Below are 22,435 nucleotides of genomic sequence, written 5' to 3' on the forward strand. Positions count from 1 at the left end.
GATAAAAGCTTTGAAAAGTTGTGAAGTTTGACTAAATCCTGGACAGCTGTATGAAAACTGACACAAGAAGATGTAGAAAACTCAAAGAGTTGTATGACTTGTCAATATGTAGGACCAATAATGGAAAATCTTCCCAAGAACTACCTGGTACTTCTCTGGTACAGTCTACAAACTATCCTGGAAAACTGTTATTCCATGCTTGTGGAGATGGTCTTAGAGATAGGAAAAGGAGATGCACTCATAAGTCTCTTTAAATTCAGAACATAACATTGACGCATACCAGAATCACTGAAGAAAGGCAGGAAGGATGAACGAAATTCCAGACGTATGTGTTGCAAATATCGCAGCCAAAATCATAAATGAATTGTTAGCAAAAGGAATTCAGCCATGCGTCCACGGGGTGGAGTCACTGATGACAGTCTTAGTCCAGGATTGCACGTTGTGTTGAAGGTTGGCAAAGTTAATATATATAAAGCATGGAATTAAGAGATTGAATGCAAAAGGATGTGGTGCTCTGAACGAGTAGAGAATCAAATGGTTGATGAAATTTGATCATCCCAAATCCAGGCAAAAAATGTGAGAAAAGTGAGCAACAGTTCCTGCCACATAATGCTTAAAATACTGTACAAAAGTGTTTCTGGGCCGCTCTGGTAGCGCAGTGTTTGAGAGACTACCTGCCGATGCGGGGGACGCGGGTTCGTGCCCCGGTCTGGGAAGATCCCACATGCCGCGGAGCGGCTCGGCCCGTGAGCCATGGCCACTGAGCCTGAGCGTCCAGAGCCTGTGATCCGCGACGGGATAGGCCACAACAGTGAGAGGCCCGTGTACCGCAAAAAAAAAAAAAAAAAAAAGGGCTCTTTTTGTAACGTTATAATAAAATTCCTCCAACAACAACAACAGCAACAACAAGAGCAGGATCCCAATTAACGTGTCCCTGGAAATCTTTGATGTGAGGGAGAACACACGTGGGCCTCTGTAGCCACTGAGCGGATGCAGGAGGAGCATAAAATCACTGGCAAAGGGTTGAGAAAAACTCAAGGTAGAATTTGCTGATGATGTGATTATCAACTCAGACAATCCGACGGATCAATTATCAGGCTGTGTACGATTGTTGAGTAAGATTAGGGTGTAAGAGAATGAACAAGCAGAAGACATTTCCACAGCTAAGTCCTGGCGAGAAACGTTTGGCAAGTGAAACTTTTGTGAAAGAGTTAAAATGGCACATTTGTATCATGTTCCTAACTCCAGGTCTGATAAAAGTTGCTACCAGACTATGTGGGGAAATTAGTACACATTCTTGAGAGAGAGTCAGAGGTTTCCATCGATGGAACGTAATCTGAGGAGAAAAATCAGAGATGTTGATTAACAATGAAAATCGAAGCAAATTTGTGTTTTGGGTGGTCGGATGGTAGAATAGCAGGCAAATTCCAAAGACAAGGTACAGCCAATATGCTATTTGCTTGCAGAAGCGCGGTGGGAGCACTTCCTGGGAGCCGTTGTCAGGAATGATTGTGAGGCTATATAGTTTTCAAGATAAGGGGATCCCAGTGTGGCGATATTTACCACATCAGAGGAACGTAGTAGTGAGGTTAGCAAGAACTCCTTGCAGCAGTCGTTTTCTGCACCACCAGGGACAAATCCCCCTTCCGCCCCCCTCCCAGCTCCCTCCCCGCCACCTCAATTTCATCTGTTGCTGTGCTGCGTGCTCGAGAAGTCGAGGAGGGATGTTGTCTTCATAAATAGTGCTTGGACCACTGACCCATTGGGAAAAATTAAACTGTACTGACAATTCACACCACACACAAAAGTACACTCGTGGCGGGTTAGAAACCTCAGTGTGAAAGGTACAAACCAAAAGACAGTCCAGCGATACCGTGGTTTCCTTAACACCGAAGGTAAAGGAAGATTTCTTAAATGGAACACAAATGCTCCAAACCGAAAGCGTGAAATGGACATCGGTGACACTATTGAAGGGAAAAATTTTAATTCATCGGAGGACTCAATCACACAGTGAAAATGCGAGTCCCACAGTTGGGAATAACCTTGAAAGCTAGCAATCTGTCCTTCTCTAGTATTTCAATGCACAAAGAGTGCCTAGAGATGAATGGAGAGAAGAGAGGGCCTACTATTGGTGAGTGGGCAAAAATTTGAATAGTTGTACCAGGAAGAACAAAAGAGTAATGGGGACCCCAGTGTACGCAGAAAGGTGCTCAGCTTCTTTATTCCTCAGACAATGGAAAAGAAAGCCATGGGGAGGTGGTAGCACACCCACCAGATTTCCACAAGTTGACCGTACTAAACGTAGGGCAGAGCACCAAGCCTCACTGATTTCCATGGCCTGCAGGTGCAAAGTTCCCTGCTTAGGCGTATGGAAAAGACTGTGGCCCCATCTGGGAAGGTTTGGTAACGGTTGCGTGTGACCCCAGGGATGCCATGAGCAGGGGAAAAGTCTCTTCCAAAAGCGCACCCTCCTCCCACTGCCCCAACCCCTGGACCAGCTCACGCGGACCTGGGGGAGAATGAATCACTTGTGTTACTTGTCGCTGAGAAAGGCAGGGGGACTTCTGCAGGGCACACGGCTGGTGCAGAGCCTGGAGAAGTCTCCAGCTTGGCCCCTGCCCCACCTCCGCACCCCTCGCACCCGCTTGTTCCACAGCTCCCCACCCAGGTCTCCTTTGCCCGGGGCTGCCTTCCTGACTGAGATGGTGTCCTTGACCCGTGTATCCCTCCCTGTCCCCAGAGCCCAAGGTGGTGTTTGCCAAGGAGCAGCCGGCACGCAGTGAAGTGCAGGCCGTGGCGGGGTCCAGTGTCACGCTGAGCTGTGAGGTGGCCCAGGCCCAGACGGAGGTGACGTGGTACAAGGATGGAAAGAAGCTGAGTTCGAGCTCGAAAGTGCGTGTGGAGGCCACGGGCCGAGGGCGGCGGCTGGTGGTGCAGCAGGCGGGCAAGGCAGACGCCGGGGAGTACAGCTGCGAGGCCGGGGGCCAGAGGGTCTCCTTCCACCTGGATGTCACAGGTCAGTCCTGGAGGAGGATACTGAGCTAGCCTATTTGGAGGTGATGAGGGGACGGTCTTGTGGCCTCCACAGACGGGTGTTCACTTGCCTGTAGCCTCCCAGTATGCCACGTCCCATATTTATAGCCATTTTTGCCCAGGGGAGGATGGATGGAGAGTGTGGGCGTGGAAGGAAGAGGGGCCATTTGTGTCCACCTGTTTACATGCGGTAAGGCCCAGTCACAGTGTCTTAGCACCTGCCCAGAGCCTTCCTGTTTTTCCTGGTATCGGGACCCTGGCTCTCCCTAATGCTTGGGGTCTGAGGTAGGCCTGGGGATATGTGGCTTTTCTCCCATGGTACTTCTTTCCTGACACCTACCACATGGCTCATGCCGGGTCTCAGGTTGCCAGATGGGGTTTCAATTCCACTGATCGCAGATCAGTGGAGATGTTGGCCACCCAGTCCCGCTTGGAATTATCTTAAGAGTGAACTTTGGATGATCAGATTTGAGGTTGCTGGGCCGCCCTTCCTTCAATTTCCTGGATAGGGAAGCTCCGGTTGCCTGTAGGCAGCAGAAGATAGGCCAAGTTTGCTGTCACGATTTTGCAAAGGGAGAAAGAAAGGAGGATTGGAATAGAGTCCCCTGTGCTGTTTAGGGTGATCGTCTTAAATGCAATAGGATTTTGCCTTTGTCTTCAAACAGTTTGGATGCTGCGAGTCAGTTTTCCCCGTGACGTTATATTGATGAATTTAGGAACAAAAAGGAAAACGTTGCTACTGCCCCATCATTCTGCTTTGCTAATGAGGAGTTAGTGTACTAGCAGCAGACTCTGACTGGCAAAGCAGTCTTTATTTCGTTGCATTTTCCTAAAGGTTAGTGAGTGTCTATGCCTCGTGGCTAGAACATAGGGCAGTCTAAGAAATCAGGTTACTTGTCTTCTGTGAAGAGAGCCTTAATGCTGAGTAGGGCTGGGCTGCCATTCCACATTGACTCCTAGGTGCCAACCCATAAGTCTTTGAGACCGTGTGACCATAGGATTATCTATGGGTGTGTATAGATATCCCATATCCGAGAAGGCATTTCTGTAAAATGTGGCATTCGGAGAATATTAGAGAGTGTTCTAAGATAAAAGCTTTGAAAAGTTGTGAAATGTGACTACATCCTGGATAACTGTATGAAAACTGACATAAGAAGATGTAGAAAACTCCAAGAGTTGTATGACTTGTCAATCAGTAGGACCAATAATGAAAAATCTTCCCAAGAACTACCTTGTAGTTCTCTGGTACAGTCTACAAAATATACTGAAAAACTGTTATTCCATGCTTGTGGAGATGGTCTTAGAGATAGAAAAAGGAGATGCACTCCATAGGTCTGTTTAAGTGCGGAACATAACATCGATGCATCCCAGAATCGCAGAAGAAAACAGGAAGGAGGAATGAAATTCCAGACGTATATATTGCGAATATCGCAGCCAAAATCATAAATGAAATGTTAGCAAAAGGAATTCGGCCATGCATCCACGGGGTGGAGATCAGTGATGAGAGTCCTAGTCCAGGATTGCACGTTGGCCTGAATGTTGGCAACGTTAATATATATAAAGCTTGGCATTCAGAGATTGAATGCAAAAGGTTGTGGTCCTCTGAACAAGTAGACAATCAAATGGTTGATGAAATTTGATGGTCCGAAATCCAAGCAAAAAGTGTGAGAAAACTGAGCACCAGTTCCTTCCATATAATTCTTAGCATACTGTACAAAAGTGTTCTTTTTGTAACGTTATAATAAAATTCCTCCAAGAACAACAACATCAACAACATCAACAACAAATGTCCCTGGAAATCTTTGATGTGAGGGAGAACACACGTGGGCCTCTGTAGCCAGTGTGCGGATGCAGGAGGAGCATAAAATCACTGGCAAAGGGTTGAGAAAAACTCAAGGTAGAATTTGCTGATGATGTGATTATCAACTCAGACAATCCGGCGGATCAATTATCAGGCTGTGTACGATCGTTGAGTAAGATTAGGGTGTAAGAGAATGAACAAGCAGAAGACATTTCCACACCTAAGTCCTGGTGAGAAACGCTTGGCAAATGAAACTTTTGTGAAAGAGTTAAAATGGCACAATTGTACCATGTTCCTAATTCCAGGTCTGATAAAAGTTGCTACCAGACTATGTGGGGAAATTAGTACACATTCTTGAGAGAGAGTCAGAGGTTTCCTTGGACGGGCAGTAATCTGAGGAGAAAAATCAAAGATGTTGATTAACAATGAAAATCGAAGCAAATTTGTGTTTTGGGTGGTCGGATGGTAGAATAGCAGGCAGATTCCAAAGGCAAGGTATAGCCAATATGCTATTTGCTTGCAGAAGCGCGGTGGGAGCCCTTCCTGGGAGCCGTTGTCAGGAATGATTGTGAGGCTATATAGTTTTCAAGATAAGGGGATCCCAGTGCGGCGATATTTACCACATCAGAGGAACGTAGTAGTGAGGTTAGCAAGAACTCCTTGCAGCAGTGGTTTCCTGCACCACCGCGGACAAATCCCCCTTCCGCCCCCCTCCCAGCCCCCTCCCCGCCGTCACAATTTCATCTGTTGCTGTGCTGCGTGCTCGAGAAGTCGAGGAGGGATGTTGTCTTCATAAATAGTGCTTGGACCACTGACCCATTGGGAAAAATTAAACTGTACTGACAATTCACACCACACACAAAAGTACACTCGTGGCGGGTTAGAAACCTCAGTGTGAAAGGTACAAACCAAAAGACAGTCCAGCGATACCGTGGTTTCCTTAACACCGAAGGTAAAGGAAGATTTCTTAAATGGAACACAAATGCTCCAAACCGAAAGCGTGAAATGGACATTGGTGACACTATTGAAGGGAAAAATTTTAATTCATCGGAGGACTCGATCACACTGTGAAAATGCGAGTCCCACAGTTGGGAATAACCTTGAAAGCTAGCAACCTGTCCTTCTGTAGTATTTCAATGCATAAAGAGTGCCTAGAGATGAATGGAGAGAAGAGAGGGCCTACTATTGGTGAGTGGGCAAAAATTTGAATAGTTGTACCAGGAAGAACAAAAGAGTAATGGGGACCCCAGTGTACACAGAAAGGTGCTCAGCTTCTTTGTACCTCAGACAATGGAAAAGAAAGCCATGGGGAGGTGGTAGCACACCCACCAGATTTCCACAAGTTGACCGTACTAAATGTAGGGCAGAGCACCGAGCCTCACTGATTTCCATGGCCTGCAGGTGCAAAGTTCCCTGCTTAGGCGTATGGAGAAGACTGTGGCCCCATCTGGGAAGGTTTGGGAACACTTGCATGTGACCCCGCAGAAGCCATGAGCAGGGGAGAAGTCTCTTCCAAAGCGCACCCTCCCCCGACCCCCCCAAACCCCGGACCAGCTCACGCGGACGCAGGGGGAATTCATCACTTGTGTTACTTGTTGCTGAGAAAGGCAGGGGCACTTCTGCAGGGCACACGGCTGGTGCAGAGCCTGGAGAAGTCTCCAGCTTGGCCCCTGCCCCACCTCCGCACCCCTCCTCGCACCCGCCTGGCCCACGGCTCCCCACTCAGGTCTCTTTTGCTGAGGGCTGCTTTCCTGACTGAGATGGTGTCCTTGACCCATGTATCCCTCCCTGTCCCCAGAGCCCAAGGTGGTGTTTGCCAAGGAGCAGCCAGCACACAGCGAAGTGCAGGCCATGGCGGGGTCCAGTGCCACGCTGAGCTGCGAGGTGGCCCAGGCCCAGACAGAGGTGACGTGGTACAAGGATGGAAAGAAGCTGAGTTTGAGCTCTAAAGTGCGTGTGGAGGCCACAGGCCGAGGGCGACGGCTGGTGGTGCAGCAGGCGGGCAAGGCAGACGCCGGGGAGTACAGCTGCGAGGCCGGGGGCCAGAGGGTCTCCTTCCACCTGGATGTCACAGGTCAGTCCTGGAGGAGGATACTGAGCTAGCGTATTTGGAGGTGATGAGGGGATGGTCTTGCGGCCTGACAGACGGGTGTTCACTTGCCTGTAGCCTCCCAGTCTTCCACGTCCCACATTTATAGCCATTTTTGCCAGGGGGAGGTTGGATGGAGAGGGTGGGCGTGGAAGTAAGAAGGGTCCTTTGTGTCCCCCTGTTTCCATGCATGAAGGCCCAGTCACAGTGTCTTAGCACCTGCCAGAGCCTTCCTCTTGTTCCTGGCTCTCCCTGATGCATGGCGTCTGAGGTCGGCCTGGGGATATGTGACTTTCCTCTCATCGTATATCTTTCATAACACCTACCACATGTCCTCATCCGGCAGCTCATGCCGGGTCTTAGTTTGTCAGATGGGGTTTCAACTTCCTTGATCCCAGATTAGTGGAGATCCTGGTACACAATCCAGCTTGGAATTATCTGAGGAGTGAACTTTTGATGATCAGATTCATGTTTCTGGGATGCCCTTCCTCCCTTTTCCTGGATAGGGAAGCTCCCGTTGCCTTTAGGTAGCGGAAGATAGGCCCAAGTTTTGTTGTCCCGATCTTGTAAAGGGAAGAAAAAAGGAGGAATGGTATAGAGTGACCTGTGCTATTTAGGGTGATCTTCTTAAATGCAGTAGGATTTTGTCTTTGTCTTCAAACTGTTTGGAGGTTGTGGGTCGGTATTCCCCGTGGCCTTATTTTGATGAATTTAGGAATGGAAAGGAAAAATTCGCTTCTGCCCCATCATTCTGCTTTGCTAATGAGGAGTGAGTGTACTAGCAGCAGACTCTGACTGGCAAAGCAGTCTTTATTTCGTTGCATTTTCCTAAAGGTTAGTGAGTGTCTCTGCCTTGTGGCTGGAAGAATGGGCAGTCTAAGAAATCAGGTAACTCATCTTGTGTGAAGAGAGTCTTAATGCTGAGTAGGGGTGGGCTGCCAATCCACATTGACTCCTAGGTGCCAACCCGTAACTGTTTGAGACCGTGCGACCATAGGATGATTTATGGATGTCTATAGATATCCCAGATCCGACCAGGCATTCCTGTAAAATGTGGCATTTGGGGAATATTAGAGAGTGTTTTTAAATAGAAGCTTTGAAAAGTTGTGAAATTTGACTAAATCCTGGCCAGCTGTATGAAAACTGACACAAGAAGATATAGAAATCTCAAAGAGTTGTATGACTTTTCAATCAGTAGGAAGAATAGTGAAAAATATTCTCAAGAACTACCTCGTAGTTCTCTGGTACACTCTTCAAAATATCCTGAAAAACTATTATTCCATGCTTGTGGAGATGGTCTTAGAAGAAGGAGATGCACTCCATAACTTTCTTTATGCAATGAATATAACATAGATACCAGAACCACACAAGAAAGGCAGGAAGAATGAGTGAAATTCCAGATGTATCTATTGTGGTTATCAAAGCCCAAATCATAAATTAAATGTTAGTGAAAGGAATTCAGTCATGTATGCAGGGGGTAGAGATCAGTTATGAAAGTCATAGTCTAGGATTGCACCTTGGGTTGAATGTTGGCAACGTTAATAGATATAAGGCTTGACATTAAGAGACTGAATGCAAAAAATGTGATCATCTCAATGAGCACAGAATCAAATGTCTGATTAAATTTAAATGTCCTATATCGAGGCAATAATTTGATAAAATGGAGCATCAGTTCCTTCCATAATATTCTTAGCAAATTGTATAAAAGTGTTCTTTTTTTATATTATAAAATACATATACAATAGCAGCAACAGCAACATCCCAGTTAATGGGTATCTGGAAACCCTGATGTGAGTGACAGTACACTGACTAACCACTGAGTCAAGTATGAAGGATCATAAAATCACTGGCAAAAGTTTTCGTGAATCTAAAGTTGGAATATGCTGATGATGTGATTATCAATTCAGAGAACTCCCAAAATTATTTTTTGACTGTGTACGATTCTTGAGTAGGAATCGTGTTTAAAGAAGTCAATATGCAGAAAACATTTCTAAATCTAAGTTCATGGAAACATGGATTGTTGGGTGTATCCTGGAGGGAGAGAGGCAGTTCTTTTATATCATGGGTTGTTTTCCATGTAATAATCCTTAGTCACATTTTCCTAGCTTGTTCAGACTCCATTGGTGGTCTTTGGTGTCTGTCACTCTGGGTCTACCTGTTGCATAGGGCTGAGGTAGACGAGTTATCTGTCCACTGGGGTTTTTGTGGCAGATCATCTAGATCCTTACCAAGAACACTTGAGGTTCCTGTTAGTAAGAGATGTTTCAATTCATTGAAGCAGAATAAGGGAAAATGTTGGTCACACAATAATACTTGGAATTATTTCATGCCTGAATTTTGTGTTATAAAGTTTCAGGTATCCTGGGACAGCAATTTTCACATTGATAAGTAAGCTTTCTGAACACAGATGTAGCAAAATATAGATTCATATTTTGTTGCAATGTGTGTACAAAATTCACAAAGAACAGAGGGTTACAAATTGATCAATTCCTAGGAACTATGGCAAAACTCACACAATGGAAAATAGACAAGTTGTACAGTCGATAATCATTTTTTTTAACATCTCTAATGGAGTATAATTGCTTTACAATGGTGTGTTAGTTGCTGCTTTATAACAAAGTGAATCAGCTATACATATACGTATATCCCCATATCTCCTCCCTCTTGCATCTCCCTCCCATCCTCCCTATCCCACCCCTCTAGGTGGTCACAAAGCACCGAGCTGATCTCCCTGTGCTATGTGGCTGCTTCCCACTAGCTATCTATTTTACATCTGGTAATGTATATATGACCATGCCACTCTCTCACTTCGTCCCAGCTTACCCTTCCCCCTCCCCATGTCCTCAAGAGCATTCTCTATGTCTGCATCTTTATTCCTGTCCTGCCCCAAGGTTCTTCAGAACCTTTTTTTTTTTTAGATTCCATATATATGTGTTAGCATATGGTATTTGTTTTTCTCTTTCTGACTACTTCACTCTGTATGACAGACTCCAGGTCCATCCACCTCACTACAAAAAACTCAATTTCGTTTCTTTTTGTGGCTGAGTAATATTCCATTGTATATATGTGCCACATCTTCTTAATCCATTCATCTGTCAACGGACACTTAGGTTGTTTCCATGTCCTGGCTATTGTAAATAGAGCTGCAATGAACATTGTAGTACATGACTCTTTTTTTTGGGGGGGGGGTACGCGGGCCTCTCACTGTTGTGGCCTCTCCCGTTGCGGGGCACAGGCTTCGGACGCACAGGCTCCGCGGACATGGCTCACGGGCCCAGCCGCTCTGCGGCATGTGGGATCTTCCCAGACCGGGGCACGAACCCGTGTCCCCTGCATCAGCAGGCGGACTCTCAACCACTGCGCCACCAGGGAAGCCCTACATGACTGTTTTTGAATTATGGTTTGCTCAGGGTATATACCAGGTAGTGGGATTGCTGGGTCATATGGTAGTTCTATTTTTAGTTTTTAAGGGACCTCCATACTGTTCTCCATAGTGGCTGTATCAATTTACATTCCCACCAACAGTGCAAGAGGGTTCTCTTTTCTCCACACCCTCTCCAGCATTCATTGTTTGTAGATTTTTTGATGATGGTCATTCTGACTGGTGTGAGGTGATACCTCATTGTAGTTGTGATTTGCATTTTCTAATGATTAGTGATGTTGAACATCCTTTCATGTGTTTGTTGGCAATCTGTATATCTTCTTTGGAGAAATGTCTATTTAGGTCTTCTGCCCATGTTTGGATTGGGTTGTTTGTTTTTTTGATATTGAGGTGCATGAGTTGCTTGTAAATTTTGGAGCTTAATCCTTTGTCAGTTGCTTCATTTGCAAATATTTTCTCCCATGCTAAGGGTTGTGTTTTTGTCTTGTTTATGGTTTCCTTTGCTCTGCAAAAGCTTCTAAGTTTCATTAGGTCCCATTTGTTTTCTTTTGTTTTTATTTCCATTTCTCTAGGAGGTGGGTCAAAAGGGATCTTGTTGTGATTTATGTTATAGAGTGTTCTGCCTTTGTTTTCCTCTAAGAGTTTTATAGTGTCTGGCCTTACATTTAGGTCTTTAATCCATTTGGAGTTTATTTTTGTGTATGGTGTTAGGGAGTGTTCTAATTTCATACTTTTACATGTACCTGTCCAGCTTTCCCAGCACTGCTTATTGAAGAGGCTGTCTTTCCTCCACTGTATATTCTTGCCTCTTTTATCAAAGATAAGGTGACCATATGTGCACGGGTTTATCTCTGTGCTTTCTATCCTGTTCCATTGATCTATATTTCTGTTTTCATGTCAGTACCATACTGTCTTGATTACTGTAGCTTTGTAGTATAGTCTGAAGTCCAGGAGCCTGATTCCTCCAACTCTGTTTTTCTTTCTCAAGATTGCTTTGGGTATTCGGGGTCTTTTATGTTTGTATACAAATTGTGAAATTTTTTGTTCTACTTCTGTGAAAAATGCCATTGGTAGTTTGATAGGGATTGCATTGAATCTGTAGATTGCTTTGGGTAGTATAGTCATTTTCTCAATGTTGATTCTTCCAGTCCAGGAGCATGGTCTATCTCTCCATCTGTTTGTATTATCTTTAATTTCTTTCATCAGTGTCTTATAGTTTTCTGCATACAGCTCTTTTGTCTCCTTAGGTAGGTTTATTGCTAGGTATTTTATTCTTTTTGTTGCAATGGTAAATGCAAGTGTTTCCTTAATTTCTCTTTCAGATTTTTCATCATTAGTGTATAGGCATGCAAGGGGTTTCTGTGCATTAATTTTGTATCCTGCTACTTTACCAAAGTCATTGATTAGATCTAGTAGTTTTCTGGTAGCATCTTTAGGGTTCTCATGTCATCTGCAAACAGTGACAGTTTACTTCTTCTTTTCCGATTTGGATTCCTTTTATTTCTTTTTCTTCTCTGATTGCGGTGGCTAAAACTTCCAATACTATGTTGAATAATAGTGGTGAGAGTGGGCAACCTTGTCTTGTCCCTGATCTTAGAGGAAATGGTGTCAGTTTTTCACCATTGAGAATGATGTTGGCTGTGTGTTTGTCATATATGGCCTTTATTATGTTGAGGTAAGTTCCCTCTATGCCTACTTTCTGGAGGGTTTTTATTATAAATGGGTGTTGAATTTTGTCAAAAGCTTTTTTTGCCAGCTGATAGTCTTTTAAATAAATGGAACCATAATAAATAATCTCACAGCAGAAATCTAAGCCCACTCACTCTACTGTTAAATTGTGCTGAGTATTCTGGAATGCAATTATTCCATGTTCATACAGATTCTTCTGTAGTATTGAAAAATGGAATACATTCTCTAATTCATTTTATGTGTAGAACATATCATTGATACCAAAATCTGATAAGGTAAATATGAATAAGTAACACAGTTTAATCTGTTGATGATATCAAGGCTAATATCTTCAACAAAATAGTAGCAAACTGAATTCAACAGGTTATCAAGAGGAAAATACACTCTGAGAACAGTCCTATTGCAAGAGTGCAAGGTTTATCTAACACAAGGAACAGTAGAAAATGTATAGAAAGATTGACATCAAGAAAATAAAAGAAAAATGATACTATTTCCCCAATAAATGGAGATTAAAAATAATGAAATATAACATCATATATCTAGGAGAAATACTTGATAAAATTTAGCATCAATTCCTGCCATAAAATTCTTACCAAAGTATTAATAAAAGGTTCTTCTTTCATTTAATAATTGGTAGTGTAGAGAAAACTAGCTAACATCACACATAAAGTGAAACCTTGAAAGCATTGCCTTTGAAGTAGGGAACAAGACAAGGAAACCAATTTTCACCACTGTAATGCTACATTTATAGCACAGTAAGGAGGGAAATTGGAACACACAGATGATATGATTATCAGTTTAGAAAATCCAGAAACATTAATTACTACACTTAGTAAGAGAGTTGCGAAACATTACCGCATACAAAAATAATATAGAGGGCTTCCCTGGTGGCGCAGTGGTTGAGAGTCCACCTGCCGATGCAGGGGACACAGGTTCATGCCCCGGTCTGGGAAGATCCCACGTGCCGCGGAGCGGCTAGGCCCGTGAGCCATGGCCACTGAGTCTGTGCGTCTGGAGCCTGTGCTCCGCAACGGGAGAGGCCACAACAGTGAGAGGCCTGCGTACCAAAATAATAATAATAATGATAATAATATACAGAAAACAGTTCTATATCTATATACCAGAAACAAGAAACTGGAAAATGAAATTTTCAGAGTTACAATAACATTAGATGGGTCATTTTACCAGTTCCAAGTCTAAGAAAGGATCTTGAGACACTTTGTGGGAGAAATGATTAGACATTGTAGAGAGGCAGGCAAAAAGATACAAATAAATGGATATGAATCTATGGAAGACCTAGAAGTGTTCAATTCCCATTAAACCCCAAATAATAGGTCTTTTGGGTGTGAGAATATTGACAAGTTGATTGCAAAAGCCAGTCAAAGAACAGAATGAGGACATTTGATCTAACCTAAATCAAGACTTTTATTTTAAGTTACAGCAGTTTGGACAAGTGGGTCTCAGTGCAGAGACAGATAAATAGCCCAAGGGACTGGAATGGTGAGTTCACGCTGAGGTGGAGAGAAAGGAGGGTCTTTTCATAAATGGTACTAAGACCATTAACTATATGGAAAAATAAAATAACACTGGAATCTACCTCCTAGAACACAAAGAACCAACTCCAGGCAGGTTAGAGACCTCTGTGTGAAAGGTAAAACAAGCTTTTATCAGATAATAGAGGTTATTTAATGACCTCAGGATAATGAAGGATTTTTAAACAGAACATAAATGTAGAAACCACAAAGGACAAATTGATATCAGATTGATATATCTGCCTGTAACAGACTTAATTAAATAACTTAATTTCACCAGAAACGTCATAAAGGAATGAAAAGGTAGAGCAGGAAAATGGGGAGGATAGATAAACACACATAAGCATCAACACTCTATAGCATTTATTTATATAAAGAGCTCCTAAATGAATATGGAAAAGACAGACAATGCTAATTTTGAAACTTGTGGAAAACTTGAACAGTGACACCACAGAAGAGTAAACCACAGAATGACCAAAAAATTCATAAAGATTCTTCCCTTTGTGAATCATCAGGACCATGCAATAGACAGCCAGATGGTGTAACTTCACTCCCACCAGGTTGCCAACAGTTGACAACACTGAGAATAGGCAAGAGGGTGGAGTCTCAGGAACTCTCATTCACTGCAGATGAGAACATGACCTGCACAACTGTATGGGAAAGACTCTGGCCTCATCTAGGAAGGCTGAGGAATGCATGGCTCTACGGCTCCTCTCCTAGAGGATTTGTGCAGGGGAGAAGTCTTTCCCAGCTTCTCACTGGAACAGCCTACATAGATCAGGAGAACGTAGAAATAAAGGGTGTCACTTGTTGCTGAGAACGTGGTGGAGCTTCTCTAGGTCACACAGCTGGTGCAAAGCCTGGAGAGGTTTCCTGTCTTCCTGGCTTCCTGTTTAGTCGTTCTTTCCACAGTGCTGCGTCTTGACTTAGATGGTATCTTTGACCCTATGCATCCCTCCCTTCCCCCAGAGCCCATGGTGGTGTTTGCCAAAGAGCAGCCAGCACGCAGTGAAGTGCAGGCCGTAGCGGGGGCCAGTGCCGTGCTGAGTTGCGAGGTGGCCCAGGCCCCGACGGAGGTGACGTGGTACAAGGATGGAAAGAAGCTGAGTTCGAGCTCGAAAGTGCGTGTGGAAGCCAAGGGCTGCACCCGGCAGCTGGTGGTGCAGCAGGCAGGGAAGGTGGATGCTGGAGAGTACAGCTGTGAAGCCAGGGGCCAGAGGGTCTCCTTCCACCTGGATGTCACAGGTGAGTTATTTGGGAGGGATGCTAAATTAGCCCTTTATGGAGATGATGTGACTGGCTTATAGCCATGACAGACCCAGTGATCTTTCCATCACATTTAATCTCTTTACATCTCCCATCTTCCCACCTCCCACTTTCATGCTTGTGCCTGATCCCAGGGACACTGGATGGGAAGGGCGTGTATGGAAGGAAGAGTGTCCCCTCTTGTGCACCATGAGTGGTGTTTCCATGTTGTAATGTTCCAGGTGATCTTTGGTGTCCAGGACCCTGGCTCCATCTCGCCCTTGGGGTCTCGAGTAGACCAGATGTCTCTCACCTCAGGATATGTGAATGTACTTTTGGATGTTCTAGCAGCATCCAGATTCCCTCACCCAGCACCATATGAGGATTTGCCCTAATCAGAGACGTTTGTATTTCTTTGAACCTGATAAGGGGAAGTTTCAGGCACATAATCATACTTGGCATTACCTCAAGTCTGAATTTTGGATCAGCAAAGTTTTAGTTGTCTTGGGACACTCTTCCTTCCTTGCACATGGTTGTAGAAGTTATGTATGTACCCAAATGTTGCAAAATATAGGTTCCTGTTCTCTTGCAATGTCTGTGCAAAGTAAACCAAGAGAAGAGGGTTGGTAGATATATGTCTTTGATATGCACCTCTGAGATATGGCACATTCATCTGAAAGCAAATTTTGGTTTCCTTTTGTCTTTCAATTAGTATATTCTGTGTCAGTATTTCCTTTGGAGTTTGATGTATAAATTTAGAAATGGAGAGTAGTAAGGAGCTTTTCTTACACTAGCATGCTTTGTTAAAGATGAGGTATGGTAGTAGCAGCCACTGACTGGTAAAGTGGTATTTATTTCATATCATTTCCTAATGACTCTTGTGTGTGTCTGTACCTTCTGGGCTGGTTCACAGAGATGTCTGCGAACTAACTTTAGTTTCCTTTTGTTAAGAGAGGTTAACCTCAAATAGAGATGGGCTGTGGTCCTGCATTGACTCCTAAGTGCCACCACATAACAGTTTGTATTAGTATATAATGATTCATAGGTGTATATAGATACCAAGAAACCCACTATGAATCATTTGACATTATTATAATAAAACACGATATTATTTCACACAAGTAAATTTGAAAAGTTTTGAAATAGTGGCCAATTCTTAGAAAATTATACCAAAACTTACACAAGAAGAAATTAACGACTTGAACAGTCTAATAACCTTTTAACTAAATGGAAACATAATAAAAGAATCTTCTCATAGAACAAGATTAAGCTCAGTGGCTCTACTGGCAATTTATATAGAATATTCTGGAAAGAAATTATTCCATATTCATCGAGATTCTTTAAGAGAATGGAAAAGGGATATACATATATTTTTGTATTTTTGTATTTTTTTACATCTTTATTGGAGTATAATTGCTTTACAATGGTGTGTTAGTTTCTGCTTTATAACAAAGTGAATCAGTTATACATGTACATATGTTCCCATATCTCTTCCCTCTTGCGTCTCCCTCCCTCCCACCCTATCCCACCCCTCTAGGTGGTCACAAAGCACCAAGCTGATCTCCCTGTGCCATGCGGCTGCTTCCCACTAGCTATCTATTTTACGTTTGGTAGTGTATATATGTCCATGCCACTCTCTCACTTCGTCCCAGCTTACCCTTCCTGCTTCCGGTGTCCTCAAGTCCATTCTCTAGTAGGTCTGTGTCTTTATTCCTGTCTTACCCCTAGGTTCTTCGTGACATTTTTTTTTCTTAAATTCCATATATATGTGTTAGCATATGGTACTTGTCTTTCTCTTTCTGACTTACTTCACTCTGTATGACAGACTCTAGGTCCATCCACCTCATTACAAATAGCTCAATTTCGTTTCTTTTTATGGCTGAGTAATATTCCATTGTATATATGTGCCACATCTTCTTTATCCATTCATCCGATGATGGACACTTAGGTTGTTTCCATCTCCAGGCTATTGTAAATAGAGCTGCAATGAACATTTAGGTACATGACTCTTTTTGAATTATGGTTTTCTCAGGGTATATGTCCAGTAGTGGAATTGCTGGGTCATATGGTAGTTCTATTTGTAGTTTTTTAAGGAACCTCCATACTGTTCTCCATAGTGGCTGTACCAATTCACATTCCCACCAGCAGTGCAAGAGTGTTCCCTTTTCTCCACACCCTCTCCAGCATTTACTGTTTCTAGATTTTTTGATGATGGCCATTCTGACTGGTGTGAGATGATGTCTCATTGTAGTTTTGATTTGCATTTCTCTAATGATTAATGATGTTGAGCATTCTTTCATGTGTTTGTTGGCAGTCTGTATATCTTCTTTGGAGAAATGTCTATTTAGGTTTTCTGCCCATTTTTGGATTGGGTTTTTGTTTTTTTGTTATTGAGCTGCATGAGCTGCTTGTAAAGTTTGGGGATTAATCCTTTGTCAGTTGCTTCATTTGCAAATATTTTCTCCCATTCTGAGGGTTGTCTTTTGGTCTTGTTTATGGTTTCCTTTGCTGTGCAAAAGCTTTGAAGGGGATATACATATATATGTGTATATATGGAGATATACATATATATGGATATATATGGATATGTGTGTATATATATATATATATATATATATATATATATATGCTCTTTAACTCATTTTATGTAGCTAGCATATAGCATCGATACCAAAATCTGACACAGTATAAAGAATTGAAATTACAGGCCAGTCTTTTATGGATGTCAATATCAAAATCCTATACAAAGTATTGGCAAAGCGAGTGGAGCAATGCATGAAAAGCACAATACACTCAGCTCTTAATCCAGGAATGCAAGGGTGGTTCAACATCAGAACATAAGAAAAATCAATACAATCTATAATGTTAAGAAACTAAAAGAGAAAAAGCATGTTTTTACCTAGAAGAATGCAGAATAAAAGTGCTTGATAAATTTTTTGCATCATATTCAGAATAAGAGTTTTATGAAATGTAGTAGCATATATTCATATTAATAAACTTCTTAATAAACTAGTAATAAAAGGATAGTTTCTTAATTTGATACAGGGTGCTAAAGAAAACCACAGCAAACATCACACTTATAGGGAAACCTTGAAAGCTTTTCTTTTTAACTGGGGCATTTCAAGTGGCTCCACTATCAGGACTTGTGTCCAACATTGTACAGCCTATAAGGAGGAACATAAAGCAATAAAATTTAGAAAAAGTAAAAGTGGACTTCACCGATGATAAGATTATTAATGCAGAAGGTAGAAAAGGAAGAATTTTTAGAGTTAGTAAGAAAGTTAAGGAAGACTGCCACATACAAAATACACAGAAAACGCTTCTATGTTGAGGTACTAGCAACAAAGAGTCAGAAAAGGATATTTTAAGACAATTATAATAGCATCAAAAGTATCATGCTTCTAATTCCATGTCTAATAAAATACGTTTAAGGCTTCTGAGGAGGATATTATTAAATACTTTAGGGAGACAGTGCTAAATGAATGGTGGGATATGCATGGAAGACACAAAGATGTCCACTCCTAATCAAAACCCAAAGAAAAGTTCTTTTGTGGGTGTGTCAAAATTGACTAGTTGATTCCAAGAGTCAAGTGGAACCGAAGCACTCATAAAGTGAGAGCATTTCATCTGCAAGATACCAAACTTATTATAAAGCTACAGTAGTGAAGACAACTGGGTTTCAATGCAGGGATAAATACACAGAACAAAGGAACAGAATAGTGAGCTCTGAAACAGCCCCGCACATAACCAGACTCCCCCATCCCTTTTCTGTTTTTTAACTCTGTAGTGCTAGTGTGTGGTATAGAGAAAGGATGGTCTTTTCATAAACTGTGCTAATACCATGTAACTGTATACATATATCTCTATTTTTATATCTATTCCTCTATAATAAAAATGGACATCTCCCTCGCAGTACACACAAACACCAACTCCAGGTGGGTTAGAGACTCCAATGTGAAAGATAAAGCAAGCTCTTAGCAGCTAATTTAGATTATTTAATGACCTGAGGGTAATAAAAGATTTCTTAAATAGGATATAAATGCATTAATCACAAGGGACAAATTGACATACTTGCCTGTATTAAAACTAAGAACTATATCAACAGAAGGCACATAAAAGATGACAAAACAAGTGACAAAGATGGAGAAGTTATTTACACACCCATAATTCTCAAAGTTCTAACATAAATATATAAAGAGTTCCTGAAAATGAATAAGGAAAAGACAGACAATGCTACTGCTAACTGGGCAAAAGCCTTGCAATGACACTACAGAAGGGCAAACACCAAAAGCCAAAAAGATCAGAAATGGTGCTCCACTCTAAATCATCAGGACCATGCAAAAGAGAGCTCAGGAAGCACAACTACCAGATTGCCAACAGCTGACAACAGCATGGGGCCTCAGGAACTCTCCTGCACGGTGGGTGGGAACGTTCTCTGCTCAGTCGTGTGGCAAAGACTCGGCATCCTCTAGGAAGGTTGAGGTGTGCATGCCTCCTGATCCCACAGTTTCTTTCCTAGAGGGGCATGTGCATGGAAGAAATCTTTCACAAAGTCCCCACTTGGAACAACATGCACAGATCAGTGGTAGAATGTATAGATAAATTGTGGGTACTTGTTGCACAGCTAGCACAGAGCCTGGAGAAGTTTCCAGCCCCCGTTCCCATCTGTCCAGGCCTTTTTTCCCCAGTGCTGCCTTCTTGACTGAGATGGTGTCCTTGACCCGTGTATCCCTTCCTGTCCCCAGAGCCCAAGGTGGTGTTTGCCAAGGAGCAGCCGGCACGCAGTGAAGTGCAGGCCATGGCGGGGGCCAGTGCCACGCTGAGCTGCGAGGTGGCCCAGGCCCAGACGGAGGTGACGTGGTACAAGGATGGAAAGAAGCTGAGTTCGAGCTCGAAAGTGCGTGTGGAGGCCACGGGCTGCACCCGGAGGCTGGTGGTGCAGCAGGCGGGCAAGGCAGACGCCGGGGAGTACAGCTGCGAGGCCGGGGGCCAGAGGGTCTCCCTCCACCTGGATGTCTCAGGTGGGTGCCAGGGTTGGGTGTAAAGGCTGAGCACCTGACAAATTGGGGGAAATTAGCACATCTCCAGCAGGGTGGGGGGCATGTGTGTATTGGGCCTGTGCTGGGTTCTCCTCTGATGCAGTCAGCCCCAGGGCTCTGTCCACTGGGAAGGTCCTTGAGTTGCAGGATGCTTGCCACAGCCCCTGGTCCAGGACACTCTTGGCATCTGCTTCCCCAGGTTCCTGCATCTCTCCATCACATCCCCACCTCTCCCAGCATGAAACGTGCCACAGGCTTTCTCAGTCATCTGCAGGCTGCTAAGGCCTGTAGTCTGCTGAAATGGCCATTCTTTGTCTGTCGTTGGCAAGGGGCACTATTCCCATATTAAGTCTCCGTGGGCAGCTGTGGAACCCAGTCCTGCTCTGAGGAGCTTCTGGCCTTGGATGCCCCTACCCCCATTGGGTCTGGAGTCCCTGTCTCTGGCCTTGGGGCCCTGACCGTCCAGCTGCATTGAGGTCAGCCCATTGTGTCGGCCTCTGCTCAGATGCCCATCCTGTCCTGGGCCTGAGCCAAGCTGGTTTGTTGCCTGCTCCCATCCCTCCTGGCTGCCAACGACATCACTGGGTTTCAGTGTCCTGAGGTGGCTGACACTGTCCCTGTCCCCAGCTGTGGCCCTTGCCCCCAATCCATCAGCCAGTGTGGTCCTTCCAGGTGCTCCCCTGGGTCAGCCCTCACAGGGACGCTCTTGGGTCCCTTCCCAGGGCCTTCCCCTTCCCCCTTCTCTGCCTTGGCTTTGCCCCCTTGCTTGGCTGCTGGAGGCTCTCAGGCTGTTTCATCCCTCTCAGTCTTTGCCTGGTCTCTCCACTCTGCACGGGGGTTCTTCTACTGAGACCGTCCTCCTCTGCCTCCCTTCCTGGCCCTGCTCCCCACTGCTCTTCTGGAATTTTGGCCCAGCCCCCAGGCTGTGTCAGGGTCACTCTGTGCCTTACTTTCCGTGCATTAGCTGCTCATGGGGCCCATCTTCCCTTGGGGATGGGGGCAGGGATCCTCGACTCTCAGCTTTTGGTGGGACAGAGCTTGTGGCCCCAGGTGGTCCCTCCTGGCTGCCCTGCACTGCCCCTGTGAGCCGGGATGGTGCCTGGCACAGAGTGTGGCCCTGTTGCATTCACTGTCTGGCTTGCTCAGCAGAGAGGCAGCAGTGGAGAGCTGGACAGCCCGGGCAGTTTCATTTCAAGTCTTCTCCCACCATGTGGCCTGGAGGGGGGATGGGACCCAGGCCAGAGATGCGAAGGTCTCCCCTCTAATGCTTGTTGGTCACCCCCCCCGCCCCCGCCCCCCAGAGCCGGAACTTGAGCCCCCGACCCTGGAGAGACCCAGACGCAGGGAACCTCTGGTGGTCAGGGAACACGAGGACATCGTCCTGACAGCCACGCTGGCCGCACCCTCTGTGGCCGCGGTGACTTGGCTCAAGGATGGTGTGGAGATTCGCAGCAGCAAGCGGCACGAGACGGCCAGCCTGGGGGACACCCACACCCTGACTGTGCGTGGCGCACAGATCCTGGACAGTGCCGTCTACTGCTGCCGCCTGGGCGCAGAGGAGCAGGACTTCCCGGTGCAAGTGGAAGGTGAGTGGGGCCACGGGGAGGTCCTCTGGGAACCCCTTGTTTGCAGTGTCCTGGAGTGGAGACTGGGTGAGGCTCAGGGCGCACGACCGGGCAGCTCAGAGCTGGTCCTATGGCCCGAGCCCCACCAGGCTGACGTCCCCTCCCTTCCCCTCCCCCAGAGGTGGCTGCCAAGTTCTGCCGTCCCCTGGAGCCCGTGAGCGGGGAGCTGGGCGGCACAGTGAAGCTGGTCTGCGAGCTGAGCCCGGCACAGGCCCAGGTGGTGTGGCGCCGCGGGAGCACGCAACTCCGGGCCGGCAAACGCTTCCAGATGGCAGCTGCGGGACTTCAGCGCTCGCTCACTGTGTCGGACCTGCGGGCAGAAGATGTGGGGGAGTACGTGTGCGAGAGCCGCGACGACCACACCAGCGCCATGCTCACCGTGAGCGGTATGTGGATGCCGGGCGCAGGGGCTGAGCCGCCCAGGTGGGTGGGTGGCTTGGCGGAGCATTCCAGGGCTGCTTCCCAAAGAGGTGTCCTTCCGCGGCGTCTGCTAGGTGGGGGCCCCTGCCCCTCCTAACTGCCTCTCAAGTGGAGCTCTTGTCCGCAGTCCCCCGCGTGGTCAAGTTCACGTCTGGGCTGAGCGCAGTGGTCGCGGAAGAGGGCTGCAAGGCCACCTTCCAGTGCACGGTGACTCCCAGCGACGTGGCGGTGACATGGTTCCGGGATGGCGTCAAGCTACAGTCCTGCGAGAAGTTTCTCATATCGCAGAAGGGTGCCAGCCACAGCCTGACTATCTTGGGCCTGGCCCTGGAGGATGCCGGCCAGATCACCGCGGAGGCTGAGGGCATCAAGACCGTGGCTGCCCTCCGGGTCCGAGGTGCGTGTGTGGGGCAGCAGGAAGGGCGCACCGGCTCCTCGCAGCAGGCGTCTGCTAATGGGCTGGTCCCAAGGTAGCATCCTGCTGCTGGCCTGTATCCAGCTCATCTGGCTGACTTCAGAGGACACAGGGTTTGTCAGCTGCAGAGAGAAGAGTAGGGTCAGACCGAGGGGCCAGGCACCT

At 45.4% G+C, this 22,435-nt stretch overlaps 2 protein-coding genes across 2 annotated transcripts in view; both read left to right on the forward strand.

Moving 5' to 3' along the window:
* The window catches only part of LOC149749883 (obscurin-like), a 41,611-nt gene extending 20,018 nt beyond the window's left edge, over positions 1 to 21,593 (forward strand). The window contains exons 6-12 of the mRNA XM_089908605.1: positions 2,741 to 3,016; positions 6,633 to 6,908; positions 14,496 to 14,771; positions 19,517 to 19,792; positions 21,112 to 21,396; positions 21,443 to 21,462; positions 21,555 to 21,593. Of these exons, the coding sequence (XP_089764731.1) occupies positions 2,741 to 3,016; positions 6,633 to 6,908; positions 14,496 to 14,771; positions 19,517 to 19,792; positions 21,112 to 21,396; positions 21,443 to 21,462; positions 21,555 to 21,593 (1,448 nt within the window). The remainder of the gene's footprint in view (positions 1 to 2,740; positions 3,017 to 6,632; positions 6,909 to 14,495; positions 14,772 to 19,516; positions 19,793 to 21,111; positions 21,397 to 21,442; positions 21,463 to 21,554) is intronic.
* On the forward strand, positions 21,525 to 22,427 carry LOC149749884 (obscurin-like protein 1). The gene is made up of 2 exons (XM_089909865.1): positions 21,525 to 21,821; positions 21,983 to 22,427. The coding sequence occupies exons 1-2, from the start codon at positions 21,704 to 21,706 to the stop codon at positions 22,327 to 22,329; spliced, it is 465 nt and encodes a 154-aa protein (XP_089765991.1). The 5' UTR covers positions 21,525 to 21,703; the 3' UTR covers positions 22,330 to 22,427.
* Positions 22,428 to 22,435: the final 8 nt, after the last annotated feature.

The sequence above is a fragment of the Delphinapterus leucas genome, chromosome 3 (assembly GCF_059928025.1).
Source record: "Delphinapterus leucas isolate spDelLeu-1000000601 "Yukka" chromosome 3, BTC_Dleu_Yukka2, whole genome shotgun sequence".
Taxonomy (NCBI): domain Eukaryota; kingdom Metazoa; phylum Chordata; class Mammalia; order Artiodactyla; family Monodontidae; genus Delphinapterus; species Delphinapterus leucas.

Bases quoted from the DNA above. Each gene is read 5' to 3' on its own strand.
- LOC149749884 (XM_089909865.1), top strand. From the start codon at position 21,704: ATGGCAGCTGCGGGACTTCAGCGCTCGCTCACTGTGTCGGACCTGCGG. The intron at 21,822-21,982 runs GTATGTGGATGC...TCTTGTCCGCAG, and splicing joins CGCCATGCTCACCGTGAGCG to TCCCCCGCGTGGTCAAGTTC.